The sequence below is a fragment of the Leucopleurus acutus genome, assembly GCF_964270905.1.
Source record: "Leucopleurus acutus genome assembly, chromosome: 7".
Classification (NCBI taxonomy): Eukaryota; Metazoa; Chordata; class Mammalia; order Artiodactyla; family Delphinidae; genus Leucopleurus; species Leucopleurus acutus.
Window position 1 is genome coordinate 74,864,131 of NC_139150.1, and position 24,408 is coordinate 74,888,538.

The 24,408-nt window shown below is 38.8% G+C and overlaps 1 protein-coding gene across 1 annotated transcript in view; it reads right to left on the reverse strand.

Annotated features, from left to right (window-relative positions):
* The window catches only part of PLAA (phospholipase A2 activating protein), a 38,482-nt gene extending 14,448 nt beyond the window's left edge, over positions 1-24,034 (reverse strand). Inside the window, exons 1-7 of the mRNA XM_082843549.1 lie at positions 23,796-24,034; positions 17,298-17,491; positions 8,628-8,728; positions 8,420-8,540; positions 5,995-6,162; positions 5,173-5,308; positions 2,934-3,103 (exon numbers count right to left, since the gene is read on the reverse strand). Of these exons, the coding sequence (XP_082699675.1) occupies positions 2,934-3,103; positions 5,173-5,308; positions 5,995-6,162; positions 8,420-8,540; positions 8,628-8,728; positions 17,298-17,491; positions 23,796-23,944 (1,039 nt within the window). The 5' untranslated portion in view covers positions 23,945-24,034. The remainder of the gene's footprint in view (positions 1-2,933; positions 3,104-5,172; positions 5,309-5,994; positions 6,163-8,419; positions 8,541-8,627; positions 8,729-17,297; positions 17,492-23,795) is intronic.
* Positions 24,035-24,408: the final 374 nt, after the last annotated feature.

A 24,408-nucleotide genomic window follows, 5' to 3' on the forward strand; every position in this document is an offset into this window, starting at 1 on the left:
TATTAATAAGTATCTTCTGACAATACTTCATTTCAATAAATGATTCTCCATTCTTCTAGCTGATCAGGCCAAAAAGAATAGAAGAGTGTGATTCCTTTCTCTCAATTCTAATCCTTCAGCAAATTCCATCAGCTCTATCTTTAAAATATAGCTAAAAGATTACCTCTTCTCACCATCTCCATTGCTACCCGTTGGTACAAGCCACCATTATTTCTCGGTTGCACTGATTCAGTGGCCTCCTACTATAGGCCCTGGAGCCCCCTAGAGTCTATAACCCTGGCTGTTTATTCTGCCTACGACATTCTCCACACAGATGTTAGCAAGATTTGCCCCCTTGTCTCCTTAAGGACTTTACCTGAAAGCCACATTCTCAGCAAGGCCTTCAGTGGCAGAGGCTGCTAGCTGTCCTCCAGAGATTCCTGCTCCTATTCCAATGGGTAGAGCTGTAGCTGTCTAGTCGAAGACTACCTTATTCCGCCCCCTTACATTTTGTAGTCCCTAGATTACACACTGAGTAATGGTCAGTGGAATCTGGGTAGGTGTGATAAATGCCAGTTCTAGGCCTAGTTCATCATCTTCTACCCTCCCCTCTTATGCTGTCTAGTGGCTGAATATCTATAATTCAGGGGGACCCTGCAAGCACATGATGAAGATGGTGATTTCAGCATGGGTCCCTCAATGACCTAGAGGAGTAAAATTATTCTACGAACATGTTTCAGCATACCCTGCTGTCAACTGAACTTTAAATGTGCAACAAATAACCTTCTCTTGTGTTAAGCCACTGACATTTTAGGATTTATCTGTTACAGCAACCAGTGCTATCCTAAGTATTATACATTTCCTGACCACTGAATTTCAAACTCCTGTTTTATTTTTTATTAAAACTCAATGCCTGCTTTACTTTTCCCATAGTACTTATCTGACATACTTGTATATTTACTTATTAACTTTTTAATTATCTGTCTCCTCCTGTACAACATAAATTTGTGAGAACAGAGATTTCTGTCCCTTTTGTTATCTGTATTCGCCAGAGCTTAGACCAATGCAGAGCAGACAGTAGGTACCTAGTAAATATTTATTGACTGTGTATATATAGACAAAAAGATTACATTTTTGCAAAGAACTGTAAGAATATTAAAAACATGAAATAATACAGTGGTGTTCAAACTTTTGGTTTCAATATTTCTTTACAGTCAGAAATGTTATTCAGAAGCCCAAACAGCTTTTTTTTATGTAGGTTATATCAGTTGATTTACTGAATTTGAAATTAAAAATGAGAAGAGCAAAAAGTATATTTACTTCATGGAAAACAGTAATAGATCCATTACATATTGAATAAGTAATAGTTCAATGGAAAATAAGTATAGTTTTAAAAATTTAGTGAGAAGTCTGGCATTGTTGTACATTTTTGTAAATCTCTTTACTGTCTCTCTTAATAGAAGACAGCTGGATTATCATACCTGCCCCTGCATTTAACCTGTTGCAATCTGTTGCTTGGTTGATGTATACAAAGAAAATCCAGCATCACACGGATAATACAGTTGAGAAACAGAGGACTAGTTTAATAGCCTTTTCAGAAAAATGTGGATATTCTACAAGTAGTAGATCCTAAAGGTTACAAATTTAGAATCTGAAACTGTATCAATGAACTTTTCATGCTCTATTATACTAAAATCCATTGATCTTATACTCTGAACAGTTCTTTTACCCATGTATGATTTTGTAAGACCATGAACTGGTCATTTGGAAAATACTGATTCACTGAGCTATGCAGATCTTCCATATGATTACACATTTTATTATTTAATATAAAAAAACTGCATTTGTTAATATTACCACTAATGTCACAAGTTTTCCAAAATTCAATTTTCATTTGGAAGTCTGAATTTTATCTTTGGCAACGAATGCTGTCAGTTGTTTTCCTTAAAGTGACATTCTCGCTTTGTTCATTTTCAAAAAAATATCTGCCAAATACCTAAGCCTGAATAACCGTAGTTGTTCTTTGAAATAAAAATGGAATTCCCTGAAAAAAGGGAGAGTTCAGCCTGCAACTCAAATGACTGCAGAAGTACTTACCCCTGAGGCACATGGTACTTCGGTAAACTGTATGTGTACTTTACATTTTGTCATCCAGAATGTTAAAAAAGACACGTACTAAAGGGCCAAAATGTAACAAAATTAATTTTTAATGCTTTATCAGGGACACTCCTAAGGGCAGATGGCATTTTATTCTTTTTTAATGACGACTGCATACCAGTGAAGAACACCATGACTACCTGAATAGTTTGGTGCCACTGCCTCCATCTACGTCCTAAGGAGCCAGCAGTTTTACCCACCACCGCTTTTATACCATAAATGTAGATGATAACACAGTGTAAAAGGCAAATAACATCTTAGTATTATAAAACTAGCTTTGACCACATGGATATCCTGAAAGGATCTCAGAATCCCCAGGGGTCCACGGACCAAGGGATCATGGACATATCCAACCTAAGATTTCATTTGAGACAACTACTGTCCTCTGATTTTAAAATCAAATGATCCCTAACGCATTAAGCAGACATTGCTTTATTTAAACTCATTTTTATTTTTAGTCTCTACAACCTCTCAGAGAATCCAATCAACCAAAAGGTATTAAATGAGTGATTTCCGAACACCTACTATATATGAGCTAAGTATTAGGTGATTTATTTAAAGAAAAAGATTCCTGTTTATGGGAACTTAGCTCCAAGTCTTTACAACTGTGAGGCAGAGGCAAAAAGAACATGATTTTTCACTGTGGTTATGCATAATAAAAAGTCTCAAAGATCAGTACCTGGCAATGAGAATAATACTGAATGACTTAACAAAACAATCTTTTTTTCTTGTCACTCATTATTCCAAAAGGCAAACAAGGCAGCATTTTTTACTACTAGATACATTGAAATATTTACCAGGTTCATTCAGATGTTCCCTCCCAGGAAGCTGCTCAGCATTAATGTCTCCTAAATCACCAGTTTTGGAATCAATGGTTGCCTGAGAGAGTTCTCTTTCAAAAGCCTTGATTTCTTCAGCACTTGCTGTCCGATCCTCTGATTCTGTAAACACTCTAATAATACCATCACTATAAGGAAACAGAAAGTGATTTTAAGTCACTGCCACAGTAGGTTAACATTATCACACTTCAGTGATCCAAAGCAAAAATAATCTGTATTTGTGAATACGAGAAATGTTACTATGTATTTATTGCTGAGTGTAGAACTATGCCGATTTCAGCACACTACCCTCTATTACTTTCTAAAGCAATGGAAAGGGTGGAAAAAGACTAAGGAAAAAGTTACTGGGAAAGAACAAAGAAATATATATTTAACACAATTTTCAATTCCAAATTAAATATTTACCCTCATAAAAATCTACAGACATAGCATACACTTTTAAAATGAACATTACACACATAGGTATTATGGTATAAAGAAGGGTAGTAAACTGCTTAACTTATAAAGGGCTCAAATACCCAGGACAGGGCTTAGAAAATACTAGATGCTTGATATCCGTTAATTAGAAACGCATGGAGCCTGTCCTTACTATGCCATTAACTAGCAATGTAACCTAACCCGAATCAAGAAAAAAACAGCTTCACCTCTGGACTGGATGACAGTCCCAGCCTCTATTCTCAGAAAAATGACTTCATTTCCATAATTTCTCTTTGTGAAATTTTGGGGTAGGGGAGACACGTTAGCCACTTTCAACTGTACTAATCCTACTCAACTCTGCAGAAAAACTTTCTTACTTAACCTACTAACAGCAGTGTTACCCCTTTATTTTTCTTCAACTTTAAATGATTTTAGGGTGAAAATAACTAAACCAACAAATCAACCTCTGGCCCAGCCAAGGAGTAAAATATATCCGCTTTATTAGACACTGTGTCCCTTATGGCTGTCGCCCTTTTTCCTCTTGCCTTCAGTGCCACAGTAGTCTATAATCCTTTCCCTCATCCATTTCTTCAAAAATCTCTTTATCTGTCTCCTCTCATTTACCTTTTTCTATCATTTTCTATGAAAATGTGATGTCAAAAAAGTCACTGCTAACATCTTTCAAAGCAAATCCAAAAGCTTTCCTAACTTTCCATTCCTTAACCCCTCATGTACTTATTGACACTGATCACAATCTCCCTCCAAAATCTCTTTTCCATCTCTGAATTTCAACATCTGGATTGCTTTTTGTTTAGGCTACTGGCTTCTTTTTCTACCCACAGTGTATCACAAGTTCAGTCTTTAGTTCTGTTCCTCCCCTTCTATGTTTCTTCCCGCAGAGAAAGATGCCCTATTGCTTGATTCTGGAAGTTCTGTGCCAATCTTGATCTTCAGTCTCAGTTGCTACACTAGGACCCACTCCAAACGCCCATGACCAATCTGCATGAGTGTGGCTTATCACCACTTGGATCCCAGGAAGTTATCACCTTCTTCACCAAACCAATTCTCACTCTTGTCCATTTTTATTAATGTGGACTTCTAATCATCCAAAGTTTGAAACTCTATCCTTTTCTGACACGCCCCCTTCTGATCATTTTCCCTCCGCATTATCTCATTTTCCGGTCTTTTATCCATTAGCACTGCAGGGTCAATATTTCACAACTTTACACCTACTACTGCAATTGCTTACCAACTTGGTTTCCTGCCCATTGTCACCACTAGTTAAATCTAACCTACGTATTTAATAATTCATAAGTTCTGCTTTAATCACAGCACTTCTTGCTCAAGAGCTACAACCCTTTAACCCCAAGCACTGAATCTAACAAATGCTGGGCATTCCAGGTTCTCCATAATTAAGCCCCACGCTACCATCTTCCCCTGTCACCCACTGTTCCCCAGCATTGTTCCTCCACCATTTTCCTTCATTACCTTTCAAAACCCAATTCAAATTTCTTCTTCTCCAGAAAGTTTGCCCACACCAATCTCTTAACTTCTCTAATTTCATGTTTCGACTGCAGAACTTACAGTGCAATACTATTGTAATATATCATGTATCATTAGTGCAAAACCTGTTATACCTACTACTGTTTTGTTTAGTAACACAAATGTGCCTGTGGTCTCCCCAATTCACCTGAAATTCCTATGGCTTATCTCTGTGCACCCTAACACCTACCTAAGGCCTAGACACATATTACTGATAGATTGACTAGAACATGAGTACCTCGCACCAACCACAATGTCACCATTGTCTAGCACACAGCAGCACCATATAGACTGAGCTGGAAGTCGGATCGTTTGAGCACACTCCCCATGTTTCCAGATTCTCAGAGATCTGTCTTCTGCTGTTGTCACAAAATCTAAAATTAATGAATACAGGAAAAATTAGTTTGAATATATAAAATTAAGTACATTTATATATACCACCTTTCTAAATAGGCATACTGATTTTTAAACCCCAAGTATTTATAAATTATAGCTTTAAATTTTATGTATTTGTCACTTATACAATATACAACTTCAAAGAATCACATTTTTATATATTTAACATCTTACACACTATACTTTATACCAATAAATTATAAGAAGTCTTTCCTCAGATGCCCAAAAACTTTTTTTTTTTTTTTTTTTGCGGTACGTGGGCCTCTCACTGCTGTGGCCTCTCGCGTTGCGGAGCACAGGCTCCGCACATGCAGGCTCAGCGGCCGTGGCTCACGGGCCAAGCCGCTCTGTGGCATGTGGGATCTTCCCGGACCAGGGCACGAACCCGTGTCCCCTGCAGCGGCAGGCGGACTCTCAACCACTGCGCCACCAGGGAACCCGCCCAAGAACTTTTTACAACACACCATCAAGTCTGAATTAATATAAAGATGATCATACAGTTTCCTCCTTTAGGAAAAAGATACTTATGAAATAAAGTTACTAAATTACTCAAGTTACAGTTAGTAAATTGATTTAAATCATTAGCCCTCCGCCCCCCACCTCAAGATGGAATAGAACAATGCTCAATACAAAATTTAAAATATGTAGTATAAGACAGTCTTACCTTTACAATTTGGAAAGACAGATATGCTATAAATATAATTTGTATGACCATAAAATACTTCAAGACACTCGCCAGTGATTTGCCACCTTCTAATACTAGCATCATTTGCACAGGAGAGAAATTCTGTTTCACTCAAAATTGCCAAGCCTCTTACACAGTCTTCATGCCCTGTATTAAAAAAAAAAAAAGAACATGATAAATCAATAAAAATGGATCATTTGGTTGATGGCTCTATGTATTTTATTAACATTATAAAACACATACCAGTGCATATTAAAAACTGATTTTCAAGTTAGAGAAATACTGTTTTTTTTTCCAGTAGAAAAACCTGATAGCCAAAATTTGTACTGTAGGCTTGGCAGTATTTTTTATCACCAGTCTTGGGAAGTTCTATATTTACCATATCTTCTCTAAATTATTTCTTAAAAATTTCTTAAACCCCTCCAGAAATAAGTTTCTGATCCCCACAATTTTTTTTAAAGGAAATCCTTTATTTATTGATTGATTGATTGGCTTCACGGCATGTGGGATCTTCGTTCCCGACCAGGGATCAAACACGTGCCTCCTGAAGTGGAAGCTCGGAGTCTTAACCACCGGACCACCAGCGAAGTCCTCCAATTTTTACTTGACAATTCATTTCAACTCTTCTTCCCCAATAACAAGAGTAATTCATAACATACACAATATTAAAATATAAACAGATATATAACAAAGAGTAAATATCCCCTAAATTTCTCACCACATAATACTGAGATTAATATTTATAAAGCACCAAGAAAAGAAAAACTAAGATTACAAAAAAGATTTCAATTATTTAAGAGTTTGAAATAAAATATCATAGAAAAGTAAACTTTATTAAAATGTGAAATAGGTTGAGAGAGATTAATTTATCTAAAACCACACAATCAGTGGCAGAGCTAAAGCAAGAATTCAAGTTTCCTGCCTCCTATTCCTGCCTCTTTCGATTCAACCAAAACATAAATATAAAGCCAAACATTGTTGCTTTACCAAGGGAAATATTTCATAATTTATATAAATGCAGGCATTAAAATGATAAAATAAAAATTAATGACTATTGATTTTTTAAAAGGGCAAGAATTTATGGAATGAAAACTTGTGTTATGTTGATTGTATATATATATGTGTGTGTGTGTGTGTGTGTGTGTATTTATTCCTCTCATCAAAGGATATTAAATGTTTTTAAAAACTTGATAAGATTCCATTTTTTTCAATATTAATTGAGGCATTGTAGATGCCACTACAATTTTTTTTAAAAGACAAAACATTCGCAGAAGTTTGTGATCTAATAAAGGAGACCAGAAGTCAAAACCTTTCCCATGCTCAGTATTTCCTATGCTGATTCAGATTATCTATAGCAGATTAATAAAAACTTAACACATATGTTGTATGTATGGAAGCAGAAACAAAGGGATGTTTAGTTACAACTCATTGTCTACTTTCCACCTACAGTTAGTTTTATCTGCACAAAGGGACTTCTTGAAGTATTATCCAGGATGCTGATCAACTTTTAAGGAATAAATAAAAGGAAAAACGAACAAATAAAATCATACCAAAAATGTTAAGTGCCCCACAAATAAATCATCAGTTCTAATATTAGACAGCAGATGCCTCGTTTTAGGAGTTATTTAATAGCTGAGGTTTTAAAAGACTACCCACCTGAAACCACAACATAAACAAAGCCTGAAAGTTGTTATTATTAAACAATGTACTTCAATATTAATAAAAGCACGACTGATGTTTTCCTCATATATGAAGATAACACTACTGACCCACCCTCAATAAGACTTATGCTTGGAAGTTTCAGGCTGAACTTGTTCAAATGACAACCAAAACATAACTGAGTACCGAAAATTACATATATAAAATACACAGAAGCACATACTCATATTGTAGCTATTTATTAGTCCATATCTGGTTGTTTTATGAGAGGTCTCAGTACATATTTTAAAAAGATATTACCGGGCTTCCCTGGTGGCGCAGTGGTTAAGAATCCGCCTGCCAATGCAGGGGACACGGGTTCGAGCCCTGGTCTGGGAAGACTCCACATGCCGCGGAACAACTAAGCCCGTGCACTACAACAACTGAGCCTGCGCTCTAGAGCCCGTGAGCCACAACTACTGAAGCCCGCGCACCTAGAGCCTGTGCTCCGCGACAAGAGAAGCCACCTCAATTAGAAGCCTGCACACCGCAACGAAGACCCAACACAGCCAAAAATAAATAAATAATTCAAACAAAAAAAGATATTACATATTAACTGTCAGAAAATTTACATTCACCCAAGTTAAATGGCTCAAATACACTGATGTTTTTCAAATACCACTTTAAAACTTCTAAATTTTTGAAAAAAATCACCTGTGCAAATAGGAAGCAAAAAGATTACAAAAGCTGTCTACTCTGATCTTACCAGAAAAAGTCCTCTCACATCTTCCAGCCTTCCAAAGTTTAATAGTCTTGTCTGCTGATCCAGTTAACATTAAGCCCTGCTCAGGTAATATCTTTACTGCCCATACTGCAGCTGTATGACCCTGTGAGAAAAATGGGTATTAAGTTAAATTGCCACAGAATCATCATCTTTAATTATTTTCTCGAATATTCACATAGAACTACTGTACCTGTAAGGTCATCATGCATTTGTCATTCAGCCAGACTTTAGCAGTAGTGTCCCATGAGCCACTAAGTAATGTCCCAAATTTTCCAGATGAAAGACTACAAACTAAAGGGGAAAAAGGCGTTAATTAACACATTTTCATAGAGAAAAATGCTCAACCTTGCTAGTTACTAAAACACTACAATTTTAAAAACACTTTATGAAGTGACAGTATTAGCTAATTAAGGCTCAACTCAATGGAAATGCAGAAGAGTGCAGCGGTCAAGAGCACAGACTCTGGTGCCAGACTGAGTGGGTCCAAGTCCTAGCTATACCACTTAGGAGCTGTCTGACCTCAGGGATATTACTTAACATCAGATTCCTAGACTGTAAAATGAGGGAGCAGGATTAAGTGGGCTGCACAATCCCTTCCAGTTCTAAGAAACTACACAGGAAAATAATGCAAATGATTTTCAAACGCTATTTATATAGTTATTTAGGGTCACTTTAGTTAACATGACAGAAAAAACTAGAGTCAAGCTGACTCATTTCATTACTCAATAGTAGTGAAATGGTTAATTAAATGCCTTATGATCTTGATGTAACACTGTACAAGCTAAAAATTATAAGTATGAAAAATTATCTAAAAACATGGAAACAAAAAAGACAGAGTTCTGATTAAAAATGGCAGATTATCCACAGTAATGCTATAAATGGTATTAATCTACAAGGACAAAGAAAACAGAAAACAACATAACTGACTTAGCAAAATGGAGGAGGTTACACAGAAAGCGATTAGAAGCAGAGTAACTGGCCCCACAAAACTGAGACTAAGTATCCAGCCACTAGGTTCCATAGAGGATGGGGCTAAGCAGAGGACCTGAAAAATGAGAACAGTGATTCAAAGGCTGCACACAACAGAGTGAAACACTAGACCTCTCCTCTCAGCCTACAGTGTCAGGAAAGTACATCCTTATCCACTGCAGGAAGGAGACTGGAGGTTTATTCTCTGGAGGAACTGAAGCAGAGTTTCTAGACTCTGGTCACCAGGCATAATAAAGGGCTGGAATAAGGAACCCTAAGAAACACAAGGGGAATAAGTAGAAAGTCTCCATCCTGAAATGTGGTACCTACAGTCTCCCTGCTCCCACAGTATCCGCAGCCAGGCATACATCCCACTCCACCTAAGTAAGAGGCAGGAGGACTCTTTTCTAGAGGACTGAATAATGTTAAAGAACTCCAGATGCAGACATTCGAGAGGGTTTCCATCTAAAAAGTCAGACCATCAGATCACCCTCTAACGAAGCCCACCAATCATCAAGCTCCACCTACATGAAAGAGAAAAACCAAAACAAAGAAACAGAAAAATAAGGGGGAAGGGGTCTGGGGGACCCATAAGAAACAAATCCAATTTCAGGAAGCAGAAGAAAAATCTTCAATACAGTATTATTTGCAAACAGATATTATATAAAAAAAGAACTAATGAGAGAACAAGAAAACTAAATGCTAAAAATAGAAGAACCAAACTGAAAAATTAATTTAAAAAACTAGGGGGAGAAAAGTCTCCTGAGAATTAGACCCAAAAGGCAAATATATGAAAAATAGGAAAGGATAATTAAGAAAGTTAGAAAGTAATTTCAAAATGTCCAACATCTAACAGGGATTCCAGAAAGAGATAATTGTGGAGGGGGAGGAGAAAGATGAGGCAAAGAACACAGAAATAGTACAAGAAAGATTCCTAAAAATGAAGGTCATGATATCTAGGTTGAATGAACCCACAAAAGTGCCCAATGAAAGGCACTTTGAGAAACAGAGATAGACATGCATTGTGAAATTTTATAACATTAGAAATAGAGAAGACTCCAAAAGTTTGGGAGGGGACCAGAAAAGTGATGCTATTTTGATTCCCCATCTTTTCTACGGGACAAACTTCTAAATAACGTTATACATTAAAGACAATGGAGCAATGCCTTCAAAATTCTGAGGTTAAATGGTTTTAACACAGGATTCTACGTCTAGCCAAAAAATCAAATATTCAGTAAGACTAGAATAAAGCTATTTTCCAATATGCAAATACAATATATTTAACCCCCATGTCACAGCTTTCTTAGGAAGCTGCAACAGCTGTAATACACTAAAATGAAAGAGTAAGTTAAGAATGACAAAACACGGGATCTAGGAAATAGGGAAATCCAGGATGACATTAGCCCAGGTAGTACCAATCCAACAAAAGGCTAGAAGGTTACAAGAGAAGTTTCCAGGAAATACATGGAACATATAAATATTTTAACGTGTGTGGTAGCCATTAGTTATATTCATCAAATATTTTCTGCTCTTCACCTTCTAAGCAAATGGTAAGACTGAACTCCCCAGTTCCTTTGGCTTTAGGTATGCTACATGACTTGTTCTGGCATTGAAAAATGAGCAGAAATAATGTTACTTTCAGGTGGAAGCTTTAAGGATAGGTGCACAATGAAGCCATGCTCCCTCCCCACTACTCCAATCTCTGTGAAAGCACATGCTGCAGTGAAGCTTCTGTCATCCGGATCCCACAAGGAGTAGAGCCCCCTGCTGCACTGGATCTATAAGAAGCAAAGCAAACTTATTGCATTAAGCCACTGTGATTCTGGAGTTGTCTGTTACCACAACGTCACCTAGCCTACCTGACCGATTCAAAATTAGTAGCAAAAGTGAGGCACTGCTGAAGCAAAAAGCTGAAATATATGGCGGCGGTTTAACAAGCAGGTAATGAGGAGACTATTACCACAGAATAGAAGGCTGGTGCTCCTTATCATGTAGTAAGGAACATTTGATAAAGCTGTTACCAGCAATAACTCAGGACATGACAAACTTGTAGTCTAAAGAAAGAGGTTGGAAAACAGGACTTCAGTGATGGGTGTCGCTTACTATTGGCCACATTTGGCTAGGTACTAAAAGAATGGAATGAGATCAAGAACTGGCTGGTTCCCAGCCAGAAACGAAGAGTCCAAACTTAGGGATTTGCAGAGTTGGAAGAGCCAACTGCTTCTCAAGCCCAAATGAAAAATGTAAACCCGAGAAGTCCTTTCAGCAGCAAAGGACAACTGAAACCCAGCCATGCAACAGGAACAAATCAAAAACATGGCCATCCATCCTGCACAGTGCCAAAACTTCCAAATGGATTTAAAGCATTTTCAAAGCAAAGAAAATTAAGGTTGTTGCCCTGAAAATAAATGCTTTCACCTCGGAAAAGAGCTCAGGGAAAAGAACCTAAAGGTTCAGCTTTCCAACTAACGTCTGAAAGGCACAAGGTTTCAGTAGCTAAATCTGAAGAGGCACACAGGGAAAGAAAGAAGGAGAGATGGGGAGTAATACAGCAAATCTAGACTACAGCTGAGGTATGACTACTGACAAAGAGATCTGACTGGAAATCAAACAGGTAAAAAACATAAGTTTTTCAGAGAGTTATGTTGCCAATAACTAAAAATGTCCGTGACTGTTCAAGACTTAACACGACCCTTGTGCACCTAGCTCCCACAAGCAGAAAGCAAATTGAAAAAGTTGGTAGTCCCCAAGGAGGGTCAATGTGACCAAGGAGAATAACAGAAAAGAATCCCAGAGGGTTAAAGGAGAGCCATGAAGAACAATGGATTGGGAAACCCCTTTTGGAGACCAGAGGGAACTGATCACAAAAACCTATCTATCACTATCAGAGTAGGGGGTCCTTGAAACAGCCACCCATCTGAATTTCAGATGACTACAGATTAGAAACTGCTGTCTCGCATTGCTCCCTTTTCTGAATGGGAGTGCTTCCTCTGACTACCCTCAATATTCCACAGTTGTATACTGAGTGAATGGGTGACAGATAACTTGTGTTTTTTGGTCCACGGATCTCCAAATTTAAGAGGAACTATGTCTGGACCTGATGTAGAAACACCTGAGCATCATTTCCCTGATATTCAGAATACTATGTATCATCCAGAAATTCTTAATTTTGAACTTGATGCTGCAACTGGATGGGACTTTGGGCTTGTCTGACATTGAGAGAGAAGTGGGTATATTTTGCCTGCAGAAGAGAGAGCAAGCTGAATAACTAGTGACCAGAGGCAAACTGTGGTAGCTCTCTTTATGGGCCCTGGCACTTGCCCCGAAGCGTGGGATGGCACTTTCCTCCTCCATTACCTAAAACCGCAACTTGTAATGTAACTGGAAAGTGTTATATATATACACTGACTAAAAAACAGTACCACTCTACCATTTAGAAAATAAAATTTGGGCTAGAAAGCTAACAGAAAAATGACATGACATAAAGATGTCAATCATTAATTTCTTTATTTCCTACTCACTAATGTGGTATGTTTTAAATTTAAAAAAGAAAGAAAGAAAGAAAGGAAAGAAGGGAGGAAGGGAGGGAGGGAGGGAGGGAGGAAGGAAGGAAGAAATGACATTTGGCCTCAAACCATCAAGTAACTTAACAAAATAACGAAAGATGACCTTATGATAAAGTAGAAACAAACCAGGCAGAAAAAATACTCTAAAATGTGAAGCAGTATTTTTACTGCACAGGTTTCTATGAGAAACACATTAAAAAAAAATCAAGATAGGGCTTCCCTGGTGGCGCACTGGTTGAGAGTCCGCCTGCCGATGCAGGGGACACGGGTTCGTGCCCCGGTCTGGGAAGGTCCCACATGCCATGGAGCGGCTGGGCCCGTGAGCCATGGCCGCTGAGCCTGCGTGTCCGGAGCCTGTGCTCCACCACGGGAGAGGCCACAACAGCTGGAGGCCTGCGTACCGCAAAAAAAAAAAAAAAAAAAAAAAAATCAAGATAAATATGATTACATAAACTTGCATTACAAAAAGAAAAACAAAAATATATATAAAGTTAAAAAAAGATAATGAAATGAAAAATTATTTGTAACTTGTATCAAAGGATTAAAAACTCTAACTTATAAAGGACTTTTAAAATGGCCAATAACCCCACATTATATGGACAAGAATATAGTTCTCAGGAAAAAAAATGCCAACAGCCCTTCTGTATATGAAAAAATGACCCCTCCATAATGAGAGATGAAAATTGGCCCATACTAAAATATCATTTTTCACTTATTTTGGCAACAATCTGAAAGTCTGACAACATACTTTGTTGATAAGGGAAATACGGACGTATATACTGCTGCTGGAAATGCAAAAAAAGTTTTAACACCTAATGTGGAGATTTGGCAATAACAAAATTAAATATGCATTTACCCCTTGATCCAGAACTAGATATCATACCTAAGTTACACTCACAAAAGAACAAAATGACATATGCACAAAGACACTTGCACTAGCAAAAATTTGGAAACTTAGATATCCATCAATAGGGGACTGGCTAAATAGGTTAAAGTAGCTATAGTACAGCTACACAATGAAATACAATGCCATAGTAAAAATGAATGATGATTTCTATATACTGCAATGAAGTAATCCCTAGAACTGTATTATCAAGCAAAAGTAGCCAGGGCAGAAAACTGCAGTAAGATACCTTCTATCTAAGAAAGGGGCAACATAAATATACATACATATTTGCTAATTTTTTTTTCAGAAAGAACAAAGTTAATAAACAATTAGTTACTTATAAGGATGGCGGGAGAAGGCAATACAGACAGAATCCAGATTTCTCTGAATGCACCATGTTGAATAGTTTTTTCTTTGCAACTATGTATGTTTTATATAATTACAAAACAAAATTAAGTTAAAAAAAAATCCTGGTGAGCACCACTACAACTCAAATTGAGGTTTCTAAATACTATCTCCCACTAAAAGAAAAACATAAGGCTTCTTGGCAAAATGGCTGATTTCAGGTCTAGAACATTTTGTACTACCAAAAGCAAGGAAGACTTCTGAAGGTCTTATCAAGAGGCCACAGGAGCCAATTTTTAAAAGAGGTTTCCAATCAAATATGGGACAATTTGAGAATCAAAAAAGGAAAAAAAAAAGATGTTAGGGAATCAACTCATTTTGAAACCCAGTAAAAGAGGTGAGAGAAGGGGCAAGAAAAGTGCTTATCCTGTCTTCTCTGTGTGTCTCACACGGTAACCAAAGAGTTGATGTGGAAAGTTCTTTACAGAAAAATGCTAGCTATTAAATCCAAAAATAATGGTAGAATTAGAGTATAATTTGCAAATTTTAATGAAATACTGGATCTATGCAATGATCATCAGTAGATGTTAAAGACTTATTTTCAAAGGCTGAAGGGAATTTTATAAAGAATGGATGAATCTGGGCTTCCCTGGTGGCGCAGTGGTTGAGAGTCCGCCTGCCGATGCAGGGGACACGGGTTCGTGCCCCAGTCCGGGAAGATCCCACATGCCGCGGAGCGACTGGGCCCGTGAGCCATGGCCACTGAGCCTGCGCATCCGGTGCCTGTGCTCCGCAACGGGAGAGGCCACAACAGTGAGGGGCCCGCGTACCGCAAAAAAAAAAGAATGGATGAATCTTAACATCATGAAAAGAAATATTACATGCCTCCTGTTGTGCTACAACAGAAAGTATAAAATTCTTGCTCAAAACTTGAATCTGAATCTGATCAAGCTTCTAGATCTAATAGCTTACAAGACTACGGGACTGAGGAACATGAGGCTAGAGAAATGAGGCTTTAACCAGCGGAGTTCAGATTACAGGAAATTCTACAGGTAAAATAAGCTGGTTTCAAATAGAGAGGGGATTTAAAAAAAGAAAGAAACCAATAGATGGAAAGACAAGTGGACCTTTGGGTCACAATTCAAACAAACTGTAAAAAGAAACATTTGAGACAACTGGGTAAATTTGAACATTCACTGGATATTTGGTAACGAGAAATTAGGTTTTGTTTTGTTTTAGGTGTGATAATGATATTGTTTTTAAAAAAGAGAGAGGGACTTCCCTGGTGGCGCAGTGGTTAAGAATCCGCCTGCCAGTGGAGGGAACATGGGTTCGAGCCCTGGTCTGTGAAGATCCCACATGCCGTGGAGCAATTAAGCCTGTGCGCAACAACTACGGAGCCTGCATTCTACAGCGCGCGAGCCACAACTACTGAGCCCACGTGCCACAACTACTGAAGCCCATGCGCCTAGAGCCTGTTGTCTGCAACAAGAGAAGCCACCACAATGAGAAGCCCGCACACCCCAACGAAGAGTAGCTCCCGCTCGCCGCAACTAGAAACAGCCCGCACACAGCAATGAAGACCCAACGCAGCCAAACATTAATTAATTAATTAGTTAAAAAAAAAAGAGAATCCTTATATTTTTGAGGGGTCAGCAAACTGTGGCCTGTAGGCCATCTGTTTCTGTACAGTGCACAAACTAAGAATGGTTTTTATATTTTCAAGTGGTTGAGAGAAAAAAAAAAGGTACTTCCTGACATGTGAAAATTATGACATTCAAATTTCAGTGTCCATAAATAATGGTTTATTGAAACACAGACATGTTCACTCATTTATTGTCAGTGGCTGCTTTTGCACACAATGGCAGAGCTGAGCAGTTGTGAAAGTGACTGTATGGCCTGCATGGCCTAAAATATTTACTACCTGGCCCTTTACAGAAAGTTTGCCAAACCCTATTGTAGTGCTATATATTGAAGTATTTACAAATGAGAGAGTATATTGGAAATTTCCTTTAAAATAATATTTTGGAAGAAGCAGAAGATGAAGCAAGATAGGCCTTGTGTTGATAATCCTTGAAGCTATGTAAATACATGAGTAGAAAAGATCATTACACTATCCTCTTTTATGTTTGTTTATATATAACTTATAAAATACTATGTCTCTACTTTTGTATACATTTGAAGATTTCCTTCAAAAAGTTTAAAAAAATCTGTATCACCCTGTATTGAAGATTTCCCATACCTACACACAAAACATTTTACAAACTCCTTAAAGAAATTAAGTTTAGAGTGCTTATGGGCCATACTATTTGCTTACAGATGTCCCAAACTATTCCAGATACATAAAAAAAAAGTAGTATACATACTGCACTGATTAAGTATATCATTTTATAACAAAGAGCTGTTAAGCAAACACAAATCCAGGAATATAAAAGAATCAGAAATACAAATCACAGAAAATGCTGTTCAAAAGTATTAAATACTCTCAAATAATGATACCAGAACCCTAAATACATTCCTTCTGGGGCTTTAATTTGCTGCATAAATACAGACATAACAGCCCAAAGATAAAGAAATGCTCTCAGTTTTCCTGAGTAAATGAATTTCTTGCACAAGATAGCTAAAAAACCAAAATTACAAAGTATATAAAACCATAATCTTTTCCTTTTTACATATATAATCATGTCAACCATTACTGATGACATTAAGTCTGTAACAGAGAATTTGCAGAACAATGATGATCCAAAAGGTTTTCACTATTAAGCCATAGCTATAGGTAAAAAATAATAATAATAAAAACTAGGGGGCTTCCCTGGTGGCGCAGTGGTTAAGAGTCCGCCTGCCGATGCAGGGGACACAGGTTCGTGCCCCGGTCTGGGAGGATCCCACATGCCACGGAGCGGCTAGGCCCGTGAGCCATGGCTGCTGAGCCTGCGCGTCTGGAGCCTGTGCTCCGCAACAGGAGAGGCCACAACAGTGAGAGGCCTGCGTACCGCAAAAAAAAAAAACAAACTAGGGAAAGCAGATATAAGAATTTTATCTTCAAAAGGATGAAACTTATTCAAACAGAAAAATACCAAAGCATTATACTCACCAGTATTTTTGTGACCTTTTAGTACATAAAGTGGTGCTGGACTCTCCAGTGAGAAAATGCAAATATTGTGGTCATTTCCTCCAGTGGCGATTAGTCCATGAGGGTACATGTCACTTGAAGGTATGATGCATACACAAGAGACAAAATTGGAGTGGCCGCTCATACAGTGCATTTCTGTAAAGCCCCTGTTAGGACTGGAAAGACATGATAATTCATAAGATATACATTTGTCCTCTGAGTTAGCCTAAGATAGACGTTGTCAAAGTACTCATTTTCTTTTAGTATCTAGGTTGAACTTTATATACCACTTTAAGAATCTATTGTTTTAAATTAAATATTAAAGACCTAATTTGTCTTAGCTACTACAGAGGCTTAATCAGATTAGGAGAAGTTTAATTAGTGTTTCACTGTTAAGAGTATGTTAATTAACAGAAAGAACAAGGAAGGAAAGGAAAGGAGACAAATATCATAAGTGGGTTTTTTTTTTCCTCCATCTGCATTTCTACTTATCAGTGATTGTTACCTTAAGAAATCCCTGGTGAAGTGAAACATTCATGCAATTAGGATAATGGAATCTACTATCAATAAGCCGTAAACACATTGAGGACATTTGCACACTCTGAAACGTTAACTTAGTACTCATTAGTATAGCATGTGTATCTAAATAGCTAGACTATCAATCACTTTCAATATGCAAACTAAAGGAACTAATACAGGACATACAAATGACTGCTCTAGGGACACAGCATATTAATAACTGCCTGGGAATTAGAATGATTACCAATTTGTTATACACATCCTTCACTTAGCACCACTCCCTTACATAACAGGTCAAACAACAGATTATGACATACTATATGTGGAAGGCAGTAAGTTAGCTGTAGAAGGGGATAAAAGAATTATATCCCTGATTCAAGCTAAATCAAGGAGTTTGTGATCTAGCTGAAGGAGATAAAACAACTGTACATAAAAGGGAAGATTCCCAGATAAAGACTGCACACATGCTCATCTATATTTACTCCTTTCCCAAACACCACTACAACAATATGTATAATGTATATTTTATATCTATCTATCCATCTATGTATATTTTAAGAAAGGCATAAACCCACAAGGCCAGAGAGAATAAGAAAAAAAAGAACAGAAATATAACTGAATACTGAAAGCTGACAGAAAAGTAGTAAAGGCCTTAGGATACTTGAAAAAAATGAGTTCTAAGCAGGCATCAGGGAAAGTAAGAGGCCCAATTTACCAACGAATCTGCAGAAGGCTCAAGAATTAGCAGCACTATGTATCTCTAGGAAATGGGAACAAAAAACTAGAATTAGGAAGACTAGTTGAAAGTCTTTGGAATCGGACACAGAATCATATCAAAAAATCTTCAAAGGAAGGTATTTGGTAGTAGCTAGTTTTAACTTGTTTACTTTATTTTGGTGTTGTTTTTTTTTAAGTGTCGTTTTAGAAACTTTTTTTTTATTTGTATTTTTATTTTTGGTTGAGTTGGGTCTTTGTTGCTGGGCACGGGCTTTCTCTAGTTGCGGCGAGTGGGGGCTACTCTTTGTGGCGGTGTGCAGTCTTCTCATTGCGATGGCTTCTCGTTGCAGAGCACGGGCTCTAGGAGTGCGGGCTTCAGTAGTTGCGGCTCGCAGGCTCTAGAGTGCAGGCTCAGTAGTTGTGGCACACGCACTTAGTTGCTCTGCGGCATGTGGGATCTTCCCGGACCAGGGCTCGAACCCATGTTCCCTGCATTGGCAGGCGGATTCTTAACCACTGCGCCACCAGGGAAGCCCTAGAAACCATTTCATCAATAAGCCCAAAGAAATGTAAAAGATAGGACATGTTTAAAAATCTATAGTATATAAACCACTAAATCTACCTAAATGTGTCCCTTAGCACTCCCCAGTACAGATGGATGCTTGTGTGTATCTACTGTAATGATCTGTGAAGCTCTTAATGGCAGAATCCAGAGCCGGTTCTGCCCAAGTTTGTAGCACAATGTTGTACATGGTAATCATTAAGTACTTCTTGAATCAGTGAAAAAATGCTTTAAGCATCAAAAAAAAAAAAAAAAAAAGACAAGACACCCCAGCCAGACAACTGCCCCTCTTGTACCCAGCAAAAGTCTGAAGTTTTTTCTTTAGAAAAGGTGAAAGTCTTTGGCTGGGGGTAGACACAAGGCACAGTTGATCCTTGGGGTTTGAGAAACATGTACATTCACCATAGAGGCCAAGACCACCAAAGACAAAATCTAGAAGCCAGGCAATCCTCTGGGCAGGAGATCAGCCCTATGAAACAGTCCAGCCAGATAACCCTACAGTGAAGCTCATAGCCATGAAGCTCCACGGATACACAGATCTTTCAAGTTTTTTAGTTCTCCACCCTTAATGGAAAGCACAGAATAAGAATTGCCAGACATTTGGGGTAAAATAGTGACCAAAACAAACAGGGAGGGTAAATAACCAATTTGGAGGAAACAGACCACTAAGGAGAAGATAACTTTAAAAAAATCAGCATTGCCATCCTTAGGTATAAGATATTGCAACCATGAAACAAAAACATAATTTCACAAAAAGTTAAGGCAACTTCTGAGGAAGTATAGTAGAGAGAGAAAGAAAGAAATTTATAGAGAGAAATTAAAAAGCAATTTAGAAACAAATTCAATATATGAATAAAAAGTTCCAGAAAAGAGGACAGAGAAAATAAAACAAAACCAAAGAATTTAAGAAAATGTCCCAGAACTTACGGACATGACTTATGGACATTAAAAGGGACCACACTTAATGAACGTGAAAAATGAATGAATATAGACCACCTCCCAGAGAGTAAAAGTAACAGGTCAAGAATAAGAATGGCTTCAGACTTCTCAACTGTAACACAGTGAATACAGTGGAGCAATGGCTTCAAAATTCTGAAGAAAATTTGGAAACTACAATGCTACAAACATTTAAATTATTATTCAAGTAGCTAGGCAGGCTAAAATCATGTTCCAATTGCAAGGTCTTAATACATTTATTATCACTGCACTGTATTTCAGGAAGCTCCTGGAGGATGTGCTCCAATAAGGTATCAAGGAAGAAAACCAAGAAAGTTAAAGGATACTGATAACAGAAATCTAAGACAAGAGGTCCAAAAAGGGATTCTTGAGAAGACAGTGAAGGGAGATCCCAGGATCAGCTGTGCACCAGAGGCAGACAGACCAGGTCAGAAAGTTTTCATCATCAGGAAAATGAAACTGTTACATATTCAATGTGTCTAGAGGTCTTGAGAGGAGAGTTAGACAACTAGCAAACAATATGAAGTTGAATTAATGATAAATACATAGAAAATTAAACAAATGAAAACCAAAAATAAGACAATTATTAGCTATAGGGAGATCATAAAATTGTTGAGGAAAAGTTATCATAGTTTATTCCACAGCTCAGGTGTAGATAGACTCTGTACAGTCACAAAACACTGATTTAGTCTACATTAAATTAAACTATGTTATAAGGATCAGGACATAGAAAGGATGCATAAGTGATGGGGGTTGGTAGAGGGTAGAAATGAGAGCTAAATTTTCATATTCCATAATAAGAATTAACAGAAAATGCTAAAACAGAAAACTAAAAGAAATTTTAAATGAAAAGAAATAGTAGTATAGCACTTTATATACAGATACAGAAGCAAAATTCAAAAATAAGCCATTAAAAGACATGAAAATTTTGCCTCCAAGAAAAGGGAATAGTGGGTCGGAGGGTAGGAAGGGAATGGCTCTAATTTCTTAAACTCTGTATAACTACTTGACTAAGGACCCAAGGTGCTGAGTGTTTACATGAGGGAGAAGTCACTCCAGCCTTGGCATGGTCAGGGAAAATTTAACACATGATGCTGAATCTGAAGTTGGCGTCTTTCAAATATGGGTAGTTTTCAAAAGGCAAAGCAATCGTTGGTGACAGACTTGGGAAATCCAGTTTACTCTGAGGTGGGCTTCTAGAGGCTTGAAGCAGTCTGCAACAAAGGCATATTGACTGGTTCAGTTCAATCTACAACCAAAAAATGGCATCTCCATTCTGAAGTGCCTTCAGAAGACCCGGAGGCTTTCTGGGTTTTCAGTGGGCTCTTGTGAAAGATGAAATATCTGGTTTAGTCCACCCTAGAATAGAACTATTTTGCCTCCTTGAAACTAAATTAAATCCCCCATCATTACCAGTCCACCCCTACATTATCCACCCCAATTCAGAGCCCTATCAACAATGTACATGAGAAAATAAAAATGTTTACTACTTGGCTCCAAACATTTCACTGCACTTCATTGATTTTATTAATATACCATGAAATAAATAGAAATTGTCAGGATGTCAGCCTCGAGGACACTTTTATCACACTAAAGGTATGGCTGAGACACTTGTTAGGATGCCTAAGAGTGACTATGAGATGCTCTACCACAGCACTTGGAAATGAGAGGAAAACAACCTTATCTCACCAATCCCTCACTATGGAGTCCTGTGCCTGGTACAATGCAGGCTCTCAATCAGTGTTAATTGAATACCACATGAATTCTAAAAAACAAAACCGAAAGACAACATGAACTAAGTGAAAAAAAAAACAGTTTTCAAAGAGAGGGTCATTGCAGCTCAAAGTTTGTCAAGTTCCTGTGATCCAGTGATTTAAGCTCCCGTCAACCTACCACAGTCCTCCACTGTAAAAGTTTGAGGATTTAGCTGTTCAACAGAATTCAACTATTACAACAAGCATCCTTTAGCTACTCTTTACTGCAATGTTCATATCCTACTGGGCATGTGCTTCTACTGAACAAAATTTTAAATGTACAAGCTTAATCAGTAATTTGTACTCAAATACACAGAAGTTATGTATCAATGTTACCAAGTGGTTTGGAATATCACAGAATCTTAAGCATTAGAGAAGACCTTATCTAATTCAATATAGGAGTTTCCTCTACAATATCCCTAGTTTAGTCTGTCGTATTTTGGCTGCACTACTGCAAAAGCCTCTAAACAGGTCTCCTTCCACATTTATCCCTTTGCTATTCATTCTCCACCTGAAGCTAGCAGAAACTTCTCCACAGGTAAATCAAATAATGTTGTCCTCTGCTTGAAACTCTGAAGGCTTCCACCCACTAACTTCTTTCCTCAGCCCTCTTCCCAGGGCATGATCTGCCTCCCGCCAGCCTCTAAGACCTGCCCTCACCTCACAGTTCATTCCCTCCTGCACACTGGGAATTTCCTCCTTCTCAATCCAGGGCCACTGTGTTTGCTCCTCCTACGGTCTACAGTGCTCTTCCAATTCAACCCTTCTGGTTCCTCACTCCCTAGACCAGCTCAAACTCAGTATCATTTAAGAAAAAAAAAACAAATACCAAAAACATCTTCCTCAGAGAGGCTTCTTTCTTTAACATCACCCTCCACTCAATTCTGTATGTTATATCTATATTTGTTTTCTTCATAGTACACATGCCAATGCGTAATTATTTACTTGGTTGTTTTTTCATCCATCTTCCCTCCCAGACTGTAGGCAGGATCTATAAACACAGGAAACTTGTCTGTCCTTTTCTTCTTCTTCCGGATCACAAACAAATAGCAGCCACTCAATAAACAGTTGTCATCTGAATTTATGGAGGAAAACGTATGGTTTCAATGAGTGAAACCTGTGATGGGAGAGTTACTACCTGAAGTAACTTACCTCAATTTTTCCCTATCTGAACTGAAATCTGTCTTCCAGGTCTTAAATTTCCTGTTACAACAACTAAATCAGGGCTAAACCCTTGAACTTGATTTGGACTGGAGCTTAACCTTCTGTTTCCTAATATTTTTTTGATTAATCTCTCTGAAAATCTTTTAAAGGCAATGGGCTTTCTCTCCGCAAGAAAACACACTCCGCCACATCAAGAAAACACACTCCGCCACATCCAGAAGACATTTGAGAGGTTTCATCCCCTCCGCCCAAGTCCATCACATACCCCAGACTAAGAAAGTCTGAGCTGGACAACGTGGAGAGGGGCCAAGACAACTTTTTGCAATGCAATTTTTGAGAACCTTAATTCTCAAATTTGAGGGAAGACTACAGAACAAATTCCAGGGAAAGAAGTGGACTTCCTTAAATTACACATGCCAGATGCTTTCACACGGCCTCATTAAGGAGGGTGCACCTGGCGTCAAAAGTTTTTCAAATCGAAAAGAAACACAGGAAATCATCGTCCACAAACTGAAGCCACAAAAAATAAGAAGTTCGTCCAAGGTCACTCAGTCGTTTAGTGGTCAAGTTAGGACAAGAAAGTAGGTCTCTGTTCCCCCAACCCGGTGCTCTTTCCACGTAAACCTCACTAGTTTCTTACACCGCGTGCCCAGACTGCCAGTGCTCTAAGAACTGGGAGGGAGCGTGGACCGTCGGAAAGGCCGGGAAAAGAGGAAAAGGGCAGGATAGGGCAGGGAAGGGTCACTCTCTTCCCAGAGAAGGAAGCTTGCAGCACAGCCGGGTAACAGCGGGACTCGCAGCGCTCACCTGTCTGGGACCCAGAGGCGGGTGGTGCGGTCTCGGGACACGGACACAAAAGCCCCCGGTGGATAGAGGCAGCATACCAGGCCCCGCACGTCCAACTCGTGGCCCGGGAGCGAGCAGCTCAGCCGGTACCTGGCGGCGCCACCCGCCATGGCCCTAGGAAGTCCGGCGCCCGGTGCCCGAGCACCGCGCAAGATCAGTCCGTCTGAGATGCCGGGCGTGCAGCAGGAGAGGGCCTTGAAGGTGAGAGGCGTCGGGACCGGAAGAGCCCGAAGGCCGGTGCGGAAGGGCGGCCGGGAAGGGGCGCGCCCAGCGAGCCGAGTGACACAGCAACCCTGACGTGCGCACCGGAATTCATCATCGGCCTTAGCCCGCCATGACGCAGAGTGTGTGCGTCCCGACTGCTGAGGCCGTTGAGGAACTGAGGCTCGATTCCCTCATGCGCGCTGGACCGCCAACGGAGAAAGAGATACCACCGTCCAGCCCCTCAGAGTGGGCGCCCGAATCCCTGACTTTCCCGAGCCCGCGTCCTCACCGAGCCCCGGCTGAGCTTTTTATTGTGATGCCGGATGTGGGCCGGACTACAAATCCCACAATGCCACGCGCTAGCGGGGCG